Source organism: Malaya genurostris, chromosome 2 (genome assembly GCF_030247185.1).
Source record: "Malaya genurostris strain Urasoe2022 chromosome 2, Malgen_1.1, whole genome shotgun sequence".
Lineage (NCBI taxonomy): Eukaryota > Metazoa > Arthropoda > Insecta > Diptera > Culicidae > Malaya > Malaya genurostris.
In genome coordinates, this window is record NC_080571.1 from 67,035,797 (window position 1) to 67,052,308 (window position 16,512).

General features: G+C 37.3%; 1 protein-coding gene across 1 annotated transcript; it reads right to left on the reverse strand.

The window, feature by feature from the left end:
* Window positions 1-603: 603 nt before the first annotated feature.
* On the reverse strand, window positions 604-10,893 carry LOC131429492 (calphotin-like). Its single transcript, XM_058593631.1, has 2 exons — window positions 10,819-10,893; window positions 604-2,892 (listed from the first exon to the last, which is right to left on the reverse strand). The coding sequence occupies exon 2, from the start codon at window positions 2,889-2,891 to the stop codon at window positions 669-671; it is 2,223 nt and encodes a 740-aa protein (XP_058449614.1). The 5' UTR covers window position 2,892; window positions 10,819-10,893; the 3' UTR covers window positions 604-668.
* Window positions 10,894-16,512: the final 5,619 nt, after the last annotated feature.

A 16,512-nucleotide genomic window follows, 5' to 3' on the forward strand; every position in this document is an offset into this window, starting at 1 on the left:
TTTCAAAACTGGAGTATATGAAGTGTATCATATCATGCTTTTGACGATCAGTTGAGTAAAAGGTCACTTGCTCCAGAGTATACACATTATCGATTGCGGCTGGCTTTCAATGACCAGAAGACCGTCTTCCTCGCGTAATCTACTTTACTGCCGTACCTTTGCCGGACTGCATTCTAGACTTAAGATGGACCAATGTAGCGGAGTTTGTAATGGAGATGCAGAAACAACGAAGCGACAGTGGCATTGAAAATCAATACCTCAATGGTATTTCTACAGAATGCCTACAGGAAATAGGGCGTTCCATTACGTAACTAGCTCATACTTACTTTTTTTTCCTACAAGTAGCCGTAGATCAAGAAAAGGTCTAGGACACATGTCGTTTTTTTCGGATCGTATGACATTTTGTTAAAATTCAATTATTCCTACCTGCTTTCATTGGCACATGATCGTGACTTAGTCATTTTGCTTTTGGGAAAGACACACACGCCCCAGCCCAGTCAGCTGCCGCCACGGCCGGCGTGCGACGTTCGGTAGGTCATGAGTTCTTACGCATTTTTATTCAAATTGAATTTCTAAATGGAAACAGAGAAAGTCAAAGCGCAGTTTGGTTTTTAGTAACAACAGTGCGAACACTTTTTTTTATTTATCGACGTTTTACAAAGAATGCTTTAATTTTCATCATCATTAGTAGTAGTGGTCTGTTGACTGCTATCATTATCTTCACAATTTCTTTGCCTGATCGAAGCGGAAGAGTGAGCCTGAGAGCGTTCCGTTGATAGATTCTCTTTCAGGGTACGAGCTCCACTGCGTGCTCCAATAATTACTGTATCATCGTAATCTGAACTATCCTGGCTCTGGGTAGTTTGATCATCAGTAAAAGACGCCGGGGTTGTCACCTGCACCTGAACCGGATATGTTGCGCTCTGGGGAGTTTCGAAGCTTGTGGCCGTTTCCGTTGATGGAGCAGCTGGTGCCGGTACGTAAATGGGTTGCTTCGGATTCCTGTAGACGGGAGTTTTGCTGGCTTCTATCTGATAACCCTTAGCATGCGACGGTGATATACTGTGCTCTCGCACTTCAACCTCCTGTTCGGTTTCGATCGGTCGGGAGACAATAATTCTTCGAATATTGACAGTTTCGCTGCTTTCTTTTGCGTTGTACGGGGCTGGTGTTGCCGACAGAACCCGACTTCTTACGTAAGTGTTAATTAGGCTGCTGGAAGTGTCGGTATTCGGTCCGTATCCAACTTCGGCAATGGAATCACGCTCCGAGAGAAGGCGAATAAACAGCTCCTGATTTGATCGAGCCTGATCGGCTGGGATTCCATTGGAAATGACAACCCTCGGCGATGATGTACTTACTTCGCTGAATTCGGCACTACTTGGACGGGACTGGGACCGAGAGTGATTTGTTACAATGATCGCTTGAGATTTGTTGCTGTCTTGTGTAGCGAAACGAGCATTGATATCCAAATTTTTAAACGAAGCCTGCACAGCAACTTGAGGCTCGGCGGTGGTCGCTGTTTCTGTTGTATTTATTTCTTCTTCCCTTGATATACTTTGGTGGGTAGCCTCGGTGGCATATGTGATAGCAATATCGCCGCGCTTTGGCAGATCTTCCACGTCGTTGTTTTCACTTTTCCTATACTTGGCTGGAGTTGTGGAGTAATGTTGAGAACTCTCTGTTGAAGATGTTTCATGTGGGGTACGAGCTCCACCACGTGCTTCAACAACGATTGAATCGTCGTAATCTAAGCCACCATCACTTACGGTTGTGCTCTCAGCTGTTGGAGCAGGAGTTGTCACCACCTGTACCGGGTATGTTACGTGACTAGGAGGTCTTAGGGTCGTGATGATACCCGTTGCTGGAATAGAATGCACTGGTGTGAAAACGGGTGGTCCTACATTGACATAAACTGGAGTTTGTGCCGCTGGCACCACAAAAGGATGACCCACATGTCCTGTGTTACTGCCGTGAACGACTACAGGATGAGGCACCAACGCTGGGACTTGTTGCTGCGGTATCTGCTGGTGATAGACCGTATTGGTTTGTATAATGTGTGGTCTCTGCGTTACAGTGGCCTCAGTGCTAACTGCGTGACCATAACCGTAGTCCTCACCACCACCACCACCACCACCACCACTTTCATGGTGTGTCGTTTCAATCGTTTTAGTTTTCACACTCGTTTCTGTTTTGGATATTGGATGTTCCAATTCGACAAGTGCACTTCCTACCGGTCGAATAATAACTCTTTCTTCAATGTCATAGAATTGGTTTTGAATGGCAGGTCTTCGAACCTTGTATTTGCGAGATTTTATTACATGAATTGGTGATTCCGTACTTCCCGAGTACGAACTCTCTTCGTCGGTGGCAGATTTTGTAAAAGTCTTAATGACGGGAGTTACAGGAGCAACCGGTGCTATCGGAGTGACCGGCGTCACGGCTGCCACCGGAACGTGGGCTGGAACAGCTGTTACAGTTGGATAATGAACTGGCTGGACGGCTGGAACGTGATATTGAGTTACTACTGGACGGACATTTTGCGGGGTCACTGCTATCACTGACGGACGATGGACGGCATTGTACACTACGGGAGATACGCCCGATTGACCGTATGCACCGAAAGGATACGGTATTGGCACAGATGATGGCAGGTTGTAAGCGTAATAGGACGGACTTCTGATCACTTGAAACGCTGGTGCTGGATGTGCTATCGGAGATGCAACGGGCGTTTGATATCGCACTGGACCTGCCAGTAAGCCAGCTTGATAGTGTGTTTGACCGCTGACGTAGTTGATTCCAGCAGGGTTGGCATACGGTAGCTGAACGGTAACGTAGCCTGCTGAGCTGATTCTGCTACAGATGAATAGAAGCAGTAGCCGGGAAAACATTCTGAAAAAAAAGTGTTGCTCTCAAAAAATGGTTCAAATTGTTACACTGCCAAATAAAACGTGCTTTACATTAAATTGGTAATAAGATTCAAGGGAGTGTGTAACTGGTCCAAAGATAATTGAACCTGAAATAGGATTGTTCGAGCTTTACTGAAATCTATTTGCCTTTCTCATATAGAAAGGTTATGCAATCACTGTGAAACCCGACTTTTGAACCGAGGCCACCATTCGACTCAGTTCGTCGAGTACGCAAAATGCCTGTGTGTGTATGTAACGTTTTTTGAACTAACTTTCCTCGGAAATGGCTGAACCGATTTTCACAAACTTATATTCAAACGTAAGGTCTTGTGGTCCCATACAAAATTCCTGAATATTATTTGGATCCGACATCCGGTTCCTGAGTTATGGGGTAAAATGTGCAAAATATGTGTTCTATCTTTTCTTATCGATGGTCCTTGAATGGTTCCATGAAAGGTCCTGCGGTTCCATACGTAATTCCTGAATTTCATCTGGATCCGACTTCCGGATCCGGAAATATAGGGTAAAGTGTGTTGAAAATTTACACCATCACTGAAAAGGGCTAAAAACCGTAAAAAGTTTTCTAAATCGACCTCAAATCTTCTCCAATTGATAGTTTTTTTTCAGTAGACAAAAAAAAACAAACCGATTTCGGTTATTTTCTCAAAAATCGAAGAATTATTTTGAAGAATACCACAGTATTATATATGATAGTATGATTCATATGAGAAAGGCATCGTTACACAACTATGTATTCACTGTGAAACCGACCATTCGACTCATTTTGTAGAGTATGCAAAATGGTCGGGCTAGCTGTACCGATTTTGACAAATTTATGTCGTTTTCGTTTTTAAATTGCACTACGCCGGTGCTACGAAGGCTGCACTAAAACCGTTCGTTTTTACCAATTGTACTACACCAGTGCTACACTTTTTCTGCACCGATACCACTGATGTAGCACTTATTAAAAGTTTGGTGTAGCTCTGTGCAATGGAATCGTTTATTGTAGTCAAGGGTTACTGTTTATGTTTTCTTCATTTTGGTTCGTTTTTTCATGCCATGGTGTAGCACTGCACCGGTGTAGTGCAGTTTAAAAACGAAAACGACATTAAATTCAAATGAAAAGTCTCTCAGTCTCATAGACTGCTATTAAATTTTACTCGGATCGAACTTTTCAGAGACCAAATAACCGATTTTCTTCAATTTACATTCAAACCAAATGCCCTGTACTCCTATAGCTTGCCGGTCATCTGGATCTGACTTCTGGTTCCGGAGTAATGGGGTAAAATGTGCAAAAGAATTAAAAAAGTGCGCTCGATTTTCTCAAAGATCGCTCAACCAATTTTCACAAGTTTAGGTTCAAATGACAAGTTCTATAATCTCATTGAACTCTATAAAACTCCATCCGAATACGACTTCCTGAACAAACTGAAATTTGAACAGCCGAGTGCTCGGCAAACATTAAAACAACTGATATTCTCGGTATTTTTCATTTGACAGATACTTTGCTTTTACCGAGATTTTCGGTTTAGAGAAAACTAGAATTACCGAGATCTTCGTCACTTTTGGAAACAAATTACCGAAATTATCGGTGTTCAAGCATGTGAGCTAAGCCCGAGATTTTAAGCAATTAATCGAAACAAAATTTTAAATACAAAATAAACATTTCAGTTAAAACTCGTTATCATTGATTTATTTGTTACATTATTAGGTTTTTTACCGTCACTGCTAACCTCAATCGGATGAATACATTTTGACAATTCAGCGGTACTGTTTGTTAACAGGCTTTTTTGTTTGTTTGTCTGTTGACTAACGGTTGAGAACGTTCACGGTCCATATCGCCTAAATAGAGTTCCAAAACATTTATTAACGATTCGTTTCAGAGAGTTATTGATAAAAAGTGGCTAGTTGTGAAGTGTAAAGATGATTGTTTGAGATGTGTTCCTCGATTTTGTTTAAACTTGTTTGTAAACAGTACCGCTGAACTGTCATGGATAAATTCTTCACGCTTAGAAAAAGTTACTCAGAGTTTGAGTACTAGTTACTCATTTTCAAATGATACATGGAAACGTCAAAAATTGAGTAGTTATCATCAATGATATTGAGTAACTCCTACTCTAAATTTGAGTTTAACGCATGAACTCGTTTTTTTTTGTTACTATTCGCAAGATCAGTCTAAAAGTAGTAATAACCATTTGTAGCAATAGGTTGTAGTTTTTGTTAGTGAGATCGCGTATTTCGAGGGTGAGTCGCTCAACACAAACGGTGTTGTGTCTGCAAAAACCGGAATGATAAACTCCGTGTTGTGCTTTAGAATGGAAACGAATATGCTCAAATGTCATTTATGAGGAATAAGTGTATGATTGGTGCCTGAACATAACTGACATGTATGTATTAGTGTGATTGACACACTACTACAAGTGACCACCACTTGATATAGTATTGAGTTCAATTACTTAATATTTTAATATAATACACTCAGAAAAGGAGCAATTTTTTTGCATACTTGGTATATGTGAAATAAAATTTCACTCAAAATTTGAGTGATAGTTACTCTATTTTCTGTACATGTACAAATTAAGTATTACTCAGTAAATGAGTAGATTTTACCCAAATATCGTTTCCAGTGGAAGAAATCAAATTTGAGTAACTTCGGAGTTACTCTAAATTAGAGTTGTTCCACTTTTTCTATAGATGAGTGAGATCTTACTCATTTTCGAGTAACTATTTTTAAGCGTGTTGTTCATTTGTGACATCACGATAAAAAATCTAAAGTTGGCTGTTGAGCTAATAAATTAGGCAATGTAAAATAAGAAAAAATATGTTAACATTTGGCTATATTCGAATTCAATTTTTATTTGCTACTAATTCCACATAAGAACACATGCACTTATTTACATCACTCAGTTTTGCACTCAAGAAAAATGGCTACTTTGATGAATCACCGAATTTCGGTTGTCTAAAAGATGTTTACCGAGATTTCGGTGAGTTGATTTGATCGTTAATTCGCTGATTTCGGCAAAACGACCAATTGCTGGTAAACACGGTAATTTACAAAACCGAATATCAGTACAACATTTTTAATGCCCGAGAAATCGGAAATAATAAACCGAGAATTTAGCCGAAATTTCAGTAAAATATCGCATTGCCGTTCGTTTTCAGCATTTTTTTTTGCCGAAAACATAATTAACGGAACAAGTTTGTATGGGAAAAAGATGAATAGGTTTATTTTCTCGCCAAACTTTTCGTTTTCCTATATTTTCGCGAGCGAGGTTTAAAATTTGTATGGGATTTAGAATGGAGAAAATCACTTTTTACAAAAATATTGGCTAGAAATCAACCTATGAACTCTAAAAATCAGTGCATGTGTTATTTTCGTATAAAATTTAACGAGAAGAAAATTTTAGAAAACTTCAGAAGACCGCAAAACAATCCGACGTTTGAAGAAAAAGTTATCAAAGGAAAACCGGTATAAAGTCCGAATAATGGCTCATTCCTAAATATATTTAGCACCTCTGCCGCTAGTGGAAGTAATATGATGTGACTTCCTTTTAATATGCTTTAACGGTTGATCCGAGTTGTTTGATGTCTTCACGATACTTACTCAGCAGAGAATGAAGTTTATTTTCTAAGTGATACTGTAAAGACACAAAAAAGTCATGTAAATTGTGATTTGGTTTGCATAATATAGTACCGTACCGTATCTTATAAACCTTAAGAGATAGAGAGTTTATATCTTCGGCAAAGTTATTGAATTTGAGTTTATCTAAAATATTATAAAAGATTCCAAAAATCTATTTCTTCAAATTATAAATTTAGACGTTTTAGTTTCTTTACAGTGAGTTTTGGAACATGGTTTGTCACATAAAAAAGTCTTTATAATAAGCTGAGAAACTTTTGTGAAGACATCAAACAACTTAACCGTTATAGAATAATAAAAGAAAGCAAAATTATATCACCACCACTAGCAGCAGTGGTGCCAGATGTATTGAGAAATGAGCCATTGTTCGGACCTTGTACCAGTTTTCCTTTAATAACTTTTTCTACAAAATGTCGAATTGAAAAAATGTGAAAAGATGAAAAGATGCACTGATTTTTAGAGCTCATAGGTTGATCTCCAGCAGTTTTTTTTTGTAAAAAGTGAATTCATCCATACTAAATTCCATACAAACTTTAAACCTCGGCGCGAAAACAAAGTTTCTTCGGTCGAGCTAAAATTTTGCATGGTTCTTATGGAACCCAAAAGGAACACGAAAAGTTTGGTGGAGATGAAATCAATATTTTGTCCAACCCTACTGTACACCATGAGATTTTAAAGTTTCTTCTCAGAATATAATAATTGATCTATTTTTATATGTTTCTTCCATGCAAATTATGGAGAAGAAAAATATAACAATCAATCAATATGAAATGTAACATGTGAAATAAAAGTTGTGCAGTTGTGAAAAAATATTGATATGATAAACAAAGAGAATATTTTTACTAATTCAAATTGGGGAAATCTATTCTTGACCAGACAAATGTAATGCTAATAATCGGCAAAGAGATTTTATCATGGACAAATAAAGAAAAGATAGCCCGAGTTTTAAATAGTAATGTGATTTTTGAGAAGAGACAGAAACAAATATTTTGTGAATTTACATCAATTTTCATGCACATATTTGGAGCAGGCAATCGAATCGAGAGTTACTTTACAGTTTTTCATTTTCGATTTGCTTTGAAAGCAGAAATAAGTATTTTTACCTTTTTTTATAAATCGACGAACTGAGCAAATGTCCGTGTGTGTGTGTATGTGTGTGTGTCTGTATGTGTGTTGTCAACTAAGAGGTCGAGATCTCAGAGATGGCTGGACCGATTTTGATCAAACTAGTCTCAAATGAAAGGTCTTTTCAGTTTTTTGACAGTATCTGTCACAATTAACCTTGAAAATAGAATATATTTTCAGACTTAGATTCCTACATATCCAACAAGGCATAGATTGTAAAATCCGTCCATTTTTAACGAAGATATCGAAATTTTTGTGTAAGCTACTTTTTGCCCCATTCCAGCAGTAGAAGTTTTGAGCGCTGTCTGGTAAAGCAATGCTTGGGAGCAACATAAAACACAATTTTTTATACTGTTACATACATTTGATTCTAAGTACCCAAAAGACTGTGTACAGCATGATATTTTGCCTCGGACCGATTTTAGCACGGTTCGTTTTTGGCAACATAATCGTTCGAATATGACATATGTAAACCAGATGATGGCAGCATTTTCAAGTTCTAGCAATTCCATGATTATATTGATTTAATCTACCATTCGAATCAGTTCGTCGAGATCAGCAAATGCGTGTGTGACAAATAATTCCACTCAATTTTTTTCGGAGATGACTCAACCGTTTTCTACAAACTCAGATTCATATGAAAAGTCGTATACTCCCAAACAAGGTTCCTGAATTATGTTTGGTTTCGATCTCTGGTTCCGGAGCTACAGGATGATATGAGAAACGAAATTAAAACTGTGTAACTCATTTTTCTCGTAGATGACTGAACCGATCTAAGATTCAAATGAAATCTAAGAATCATCTAAAATTTAAATGAAAAGTTTTAGGATTCTATAAAACATCTTGTTTTTCAGTCAGATCCAACTTCCGGTTTCGGAGATACAAGGTGATTAGTATAAAAATGTCTATTTCACATAAATTAATCAGGTTTATCGGGTTAGCAGATTTGGATAGCCGATAACCAAATAAACTTATTTCATTTTTGGTTGTATTCAGTTTTCGTTTCGAAAGGCACCCAAAAATTTAATTCGCACTACCATGCCTCAAAGATGTCGACATTGATTTTCAAACATTTTGAAACTAATGTAAACTATACAGCTACTCAGGTGAATTTGTCTGACTTCGGCTACACCGAATTTCGAATTCCGGTTCCAGTATCGAATCGTTTCTCAAAGCTCAATCGTTTTCTCAAAAAAAGCCAAATCGAATTTCAGAAACAAAAGTTCAAATTTAAATAAATCCAATTTTATCCAATTCTGACTTCCGATTCTGGAATTGTAGGATGATGAATTTTTAAAATTTAAAGCGATATAGAAGATGACAATCCCGAAAAGCTTCAAAGTTGAACTCAAAAACAGTTGCAATTTATTCGTCATATGGCCATACGGATCGGTTTGGGTTATGCTGGTTCCTGAATACCGGCTCTGGAAGTACTTTAAATTACCTTAAACTCTAGTGGAAATTACTTCGACATATCATGGAATGTTTAATCAATTGTTACACTTTTAGATTCAACCGATTTGCAGTTTCGACATTACAGAGTAATGAGTGATTAAAATCTCAAATTGCCACTTAAATTGACGGACATTAGAATAATGTCATGAAAACTGAAACACCGATGAATATTCATGCAAAAAAACACATGCGGATTGATAAAAAAGGTATCATCTCACTGCTAGGTGGATTAAGCACGTTTTTTTCTTTGAATATACAGTCTTGTTCATTGAAAAATCAAGGCATCTCAATTTTATTTTATATCGATCTAAAATCAGAGTTTCCATTCAACATATGTCTATTCCGTAGTATTTTGATTCACATGTCGGGTACATTTAACTAATTTTTTGTGGGCAGTATAAATCAAAATATAAAGCTAGTATTATGCTGTCATAAGTACGGCGTTTTAATTGTAATTGGAATCGTGTGATAAAAGTAATGAGAGTTTAACGATATGGTAGAAAAAAGAAAATGCAGCCTGGGTTGGTGGTTCAATGCATACGGCACTGGTCTTACAAGCCAGTAGTCACATGTTCGAACCCCGATTTGGAAGAGTTCATAGTGTCAGTAGGATCGTTGTACCAGCCATGCAATGATTCTGTACGCTAAGAATCGGCTGCGAAGTCTGTTGAAACAGAAAGGCCAAATTCCACAAAAGGAATGTAGTGCAAAGACTTTGCTTAGAAAAATGAAAAAAATAATAACAATTGAAGGACAAACACAACACAAAGGACAAATGTGAAACACTGAAAAAGCTTAGGGCTGTTGTATACTTCACTTTCATGTAACAATCATCATTTGAAATCGTAAAGAGTCAACCACTCTCATCAGAGCTTATAATTGTCACGCATTTTCAATGAAAGAATCCAATACAACACTCTCATATTCGTTTTTTATTGTCTCATTTGTAGATGATCGCATCCAAAACAAACGAAGCATTTTCATCTTTCACTGCAACAAAAGAGATTATTAATGCCAACGTGAATACCATGAACATTCAGAAGAATATCTAATAAAAAACCTTACAACCACGAAGCATATGAAGCAAATGGATGTTGAAACTAACCACTATTGTCTCTATGGATATGATAATAAATTATTTATGTGGTTATTTATAGTTTTTTCAAATAAAAAATTGTTACTTAGCAACGATGTTATTCACTATTTCCTTATAAGACTATTAACACACATAAAACTCTAACAAAAACTTTCAATCAGAACTCTTTAATATTGCGACAGTTACCCTGAAATATAACGATAGTCATATTCAAGTAATTTGTATTGAAATAAAGATGGGAGATTTTTTTCATAAACGGATAAAATTATACTGCAGAAGTATTTGAGTAGTCCTTGAACTTTTTTCTAGTAAAAACTTAATATAACACTTTTAACCACATTGCAAACGGCTCGTTAGCTAACTGAAGGATAACAGCTCCTATCCCAATCCTAAGATCCCAGGGTCACGCTGACGAGTAAAACAATGTTGACCTTTGTCATCCTAATCGAGTCTCATTGCACTTGAACTGCACTGCTTTGTTCCGGCATTCCATAACCGATGTCGGAAAACACACACTCTGGTTAGGCCACATAAGGATAGAACTATGCCAGTAATGCTACGATTAGTACACCGCCACTGAATACCGAACTTACATGACACTAACGATGCGCCACGCATTGATGGAAACAAAGATTGAGCGTTTTGAACGCGAGCACCGAAAGCGAACTGATTGCTGCAGCATAATTTGCTCTGCTTTTTATAGATTTGCACCTTTTGTACGCATCGCTAGTATGATCAAGTCCAAGCTGGTGAGAAATGCATGCCGAAAGGTAAGGTCTATAAAGCAGCGACACCGTACGGTGCTCTGCAATGCTGTGGGAGTTTTTTTTCCTGTAGGTTGATATACACCAAGTATGCTCTCATTCCTTTTTTTATTTTTAAGACCCTGCTTGTCAAGCGCTCATTCGAACTAGATCTTTTGATGTTCACCGAATTTGATAAACACTGTACTGGTCCTTTGTTCGATAGCGTTCTAAAAGGGTTACGGACTTTTTACTATATCTAGCAGAATGTCAATTAGGGCAATTGAATTCCGGATGATTGCAGCTCGATGATTTATTGTTAAATTTATATGATGCAAAAACCTATCAGTCCGAAAACTTTTAACTTTTAAATTTATTAGTAAAATTTGCTGTTTTAATTAGTACTTTATAGAAAAATCTCAAGTTTCCAGAGCAGTCAGAAAAGTGTATCTATTACAGACTAAAGGTTGAATTGTTCTCTACGCTATTTGCAGCAGGATGGGCTAGGCGAGAAGTATCTCGGCACTTCCTCATCAATTTTTAAAGCGATTATTGCAGCAGAACGGATGGCACAACGAACTCTACGGTACTAATTTGGAACCGGAGAAGTACAAAAAGTGTTTTGCAAGTAGCATTAAGGGGCGGGTAGGGTCTAACACTTTTGAGAAATCATTTATTTTTTTCTTCATATATTCTTATAGTTTAACATTTCAAGAATATTCTGTGGAATTTTCAAGCCTATTGGAACGAAACTCTAGAAGTTATGGACCTTTATCTATGGCTATCTCATTTTACGGAGAAGCAAGAGCTCAGCGCACTGATCCAATATTTCTACTTCGATTGACTTCAAATTTGACAAAACATTCTTGAAATGTTTCATTATAATAAATTTTAAAATAAAAATATGATTTTTTGAAAATGTTAGACCATACGGGCTCCCTGGAGTAAAACATTGTTTTCATTGTTTTTATAGACAAAAAACTTTAAACGCGAGTTTCTCGAAAGCAGGTTTTGAAGGTCCGTGTCCATCGTCATTCAAAAACTACTGCACCAATTTTTTCAAATTTTACACACACTTTCTACATTCAAAAAAATTAGACTCCCTTTTAACCTTAAGTCTGCTTAGCAGTTCAAGTTGAACTGTTTAAGTTTGCACTAAGCAGTTCAATTTGAACTGCTCTGCGCTGACGAGTCTATTACGAAACGTAAAAAAATCATTTCAAAAATGTTTTGTCAAATTTTCAAGTTTATCGAAATAAAACTCTGGATGTAAAGGTCTCTATATTTTATTTTTTAACACTGCGGAAAGGCAAGAGCTCGGTGCGCAGGCTCAAGAGTTCTTTTTCGATTGATTTGAAAATTTAACAAAACATTCTTGAAATGTTTTATTATGGCAAAAAACAAAGAAAAAATATGATTTTCAAAAATGTTAGACCCTAACCGCCCCCTAGAAATAAAACTGTTTCCTTCGATTTAATCTGTATACATAAAAATGGATGTAAGTTTGTAACGCCATAACTTCGGAACTACTGAACGGATTACCATCAAACTTGGCACGGGTACTTCTTGCATTTCAGAGATGGATTAAGGAGTACTTTCATAGGAGAGAGAGCGTAGCAAGTTTCATTAACAGGGGAGGGCCATGAAATAATTCATATTACTTGACGAGAATCGAATCTTTTTGAAGACCATAGAAGCATTTTGCATACCTTAGATATGACTATACGAGAGGTGGATGTGGCAAGTGCCTTTAAAAGCGGGGGGTTGTAATGTTTAAAACGGCATAATTTTGAAACTACTGAACGGATTGCCACCAGAATAGCACAGATACTTCTTGCACTTCTGAGATGGCCATAAAGGTATTTTAATGGGAGAGGGAGCGTAGTAAGTGTCCTTAACAGGGGGGTCATGAGAAAATTTGTCTAACTTGGTGAGAATTGATAGTTTTTCAAGACCATATGAACATTTTTCTTATATTAGATATGATTATATGGGGGGGGGTGTATGTAGCAAGTGCCTCTAAAAAGAGGATGTAATGTTTGTAACTGCATAACTTCGGAAATATTGAACGGATAGCTATCAAACTTGGCACTAATACTTCTTGGTCAGAGATGATCATTGGGACATTCCCAGGAGGGAGAGTGTGAAGTAAATGTCTTTAACATGGAAGGGGCTATGATCCTTTTTTTATAATATAAAGAGAATCGATAATTTTTGATGAACCATCCATACTTTATTGAAAAACTCGATTATGGTCTTAAGGGTATTTGAGACGGGTGAATATAATGAGTACCTCTGAAAAAGAAGGTTTAATATGAAGTGAATAGAATTTAAAAAAAAAAAACGATGCAGTCAGGCCCGTACCCAGGATTTCATTTCGGGAGGGGCCCATTACTGAAAACTGCTTATGTACTTAATTCTCGGTGTGCCTTTTACGGCTGTTTTTACATACACTTTAAATTTTTCCACTGGAACTAATATTGTATTATATTTCATTACGTTTACTGTCTTGTTATTTCTGTAACACATGTCTGAGACATTCTAAATAATTATATGTTTTTGATTTCGGGAGGGGCCAGGGCCCCTCGGGCCCCCCCTCTGGGTACGTGACTGGATACAGTACAGATATTATTTGCTCTTCAGATGATCCTAAGAGCATTTTTAAGGAGTGAGGGAGAGTGGTTGTTTATATGATCGACCATAACTCCGGAACAACTCAATAGACCTTACACCTTACACCTAATTTGGCTCAAGCAATTATTGCTGCTGATGTTTTGCTATAAGGATATTCAAGGAAGGGGGGGTCTGTAGTAATAGTTAGCTAACCGAAGGAATTTTAGGCAAAATGTTTCGAATTTTTCAAAAATAGACATTGTCCAACAGGCACAGATGTTTATAATAACTTGAAGATGATCTAGATGGCAAGGAGGGGGTTTTGAAAACCAATTTTCATCTGCCATTTTTGTAAAACAAGAGAGGGACAAAAATTTCAAGGTCGTGCTAGATAGTATTGCTATTGTTAATTTGAATGCAACGCAAAATTTTGGCACATGTATGAAAGGTGGGAATCGATACTTTATGACGAACTCAGATACTTTCTTTACTACTCAGAGGTGATTATAAGAATATTCATGGAGGAGGGCTGTAGTAAGTTCACTAAAAAGGGGAGCTCGGTATAACATTTATTAGACGAGAAACGATTCTTCTTGACATATACAGATACTATTTTATATCAAAGAAGGTTATTACGTTATTTCAGGAGAGAGAGAGTGTAGCAAGTGGCCCAAACATGCGAAATGTAAGGTAAAATTGATCGGATTTCACGAAAAACATAAAAATGACCCGATTTGACGAGAATGCTGTGAACATCTGAGATGGGACACTGCCCGTGCGCAATCTGAACATGTACGGAGTATTGTTCAATAGGGTTGCCGGATTTAACTACATTCAGAGTATTTTGATAGGCAGGACAAATTTTAGAATCTTTTTGCGGCCTTGCCTTCACGAAACTTTTCCGAGCAACGCCGACAATAAACTTTAAACGCGTTTTTTTTGAACGCACGTTTTGAAATTCTGTGTCCATCTCCATTTAAAAACTACTTCACCGAATCTTTTCAAATTTTGCATACACTTTCAACATATAAAATTCTCAACCTCAACGTTTTCCTATTCGTTTTTTGGTTACTTTGGAGAGATTTTACAGTTTTGACAACCATCAAATAATCAAAATATTAAAAAAAAATCAAATAAAAACGTAGCGGTCTAAAAACATCTACCGCAACTATATTACTTTGGTTTATTGATTGCTGCCCTGAGATGCTTCTTCGCCGACTTTTTTCTCAATATTTTTCCACGAAAAAAATACAAAATGTTGTTCGAAAGATGCTTTATATAATACGAAAGATTTTAATTTATTTCTTCGAACAATAGCTCTAAAAAATTACTAAAACGGTATAAACCTACACCCTTCCCCCGTTCTCCTTGACCAGAATAGTATATTTAGTATAAATTTTCTCTTAGCGTTATATAATTGCTGTTATAGTTTTAAGTTATTATGTATCAACCACCAAATGACGAAAATCTGTTAGCGGTCAGTATGCCATCGAATTTGTTTCGTTCTTTCGGCACGTCAGGTTAGACATAGCGCTTCGGCGCAAACAAGTGTTTTGTAAAATGCACTAACTTTACGTCTGCTCAGCGGATTATGGTTATCCGGGGGTTTTGCATCAGCAGTTCAACATAATCTGCTGATGCACTGATGAGTCGATGACGAAACGTAAAAACTAGAGATTGAGACACCTAAATCCTAAAGGAAATTGGTGTTTCATATATGCTCGTAAAACACTAAGCGTTCCAGAAGGAACGCTGAATGCATTATGAGTGCCTATTGGCACGAAAATAAAACTTTGTGTCTCCGTAAAGATTTAAAGTTTTACTTCATCAGATGACAGTTTGTGTCTTATGACACGCGCTGTCACCATATGAAATCCATAATTCATTCTAAATTCGAGCTTCTTCAGAACATCCAGAGACTCGTCATCAATGCTGCAGATAATCAACTGATTACCTGCAACACTGGAGTTGGATTTCAGGATCCTTCATCGAAGCGCCAGAATCGTCGGGTTTTGGAAATTTAACCTTTTCAAAACATCGATCGCTTTCAAGCTTTCCTTGCTATTCCAAGGAATACTAAAAAAGATCTTATTTTGATGAAGGCTATAGGGTTCAATTACGAACCTGTTAAACCTTGCCATCTCATTTATCATTTCCAAACTCTAAATGAGCCAGACGCGACTGTCCTCGTTCTCAGGAGAGAACCAGACAGCACCGTATCGTAGCCCACAACCTGTGAAGCTGGGAATTAATGAGGAGGGCGGGGTTTAATAGAGGAGATTATTAAGATCTCTCAGTAAATCGTCCTTCAAGTCCGAAGTAAACATTCCGTCCACTATTCGCACTTGAACACGATTATAGATAGTAAAAGCTGAATTTTTCTCAGAGAAAGTATCTTGTCTGTCAGCTTTCAGACGATTCAACTTCTTCCGGATTAAGGAGAGTATCGAAAATAAGCTATCCACATACATTTCTGTTGTACGCATGTATTTGTGATGGTTTTTATGCTCAGATCACAGCATGCTGGACACATGGCTAAGTGAGAAGGGTATTACTATGCGAAAATTGGCGGCCCGGAAATTGTATTCGCGTCTTTTGCAGTGTCCGTATGCATGCGTTTTGGTGGACGATAAGAATTATGTAAAGGAAGACTCAAAAACCCTTCCTGGTCCACAATACTTTATTGTCGTCGTTAGGGAAGATGTAAGCAATGCGGACAGGTCAATTCAAGTGGAGAAATTCGGTCGAAAGGTACTGATATGGCAATCAATATGTTCCTGTGGTTTGAAGTCAACCATTTTTTACACTACCAAAACTATAAATGCAGAAATCTATCGATCTGAGAGTCTCCAGAAGAGATTGCTGCCTTTACATAAGAAGCATAAAACACATCCACTGTTTTGGCCGGACTTAGCGTCGGCTCACTATGCC

Excerpts from the sequence above, each read along its gene's own strand:
- LOC131429492 (XM_058593631.1), bottom strand. The coding sequence starts at position 2,891 with ATGTTTTCCCGGCTACTGCTTCTATTCATCTGTAGCAGAATCAGCTCA.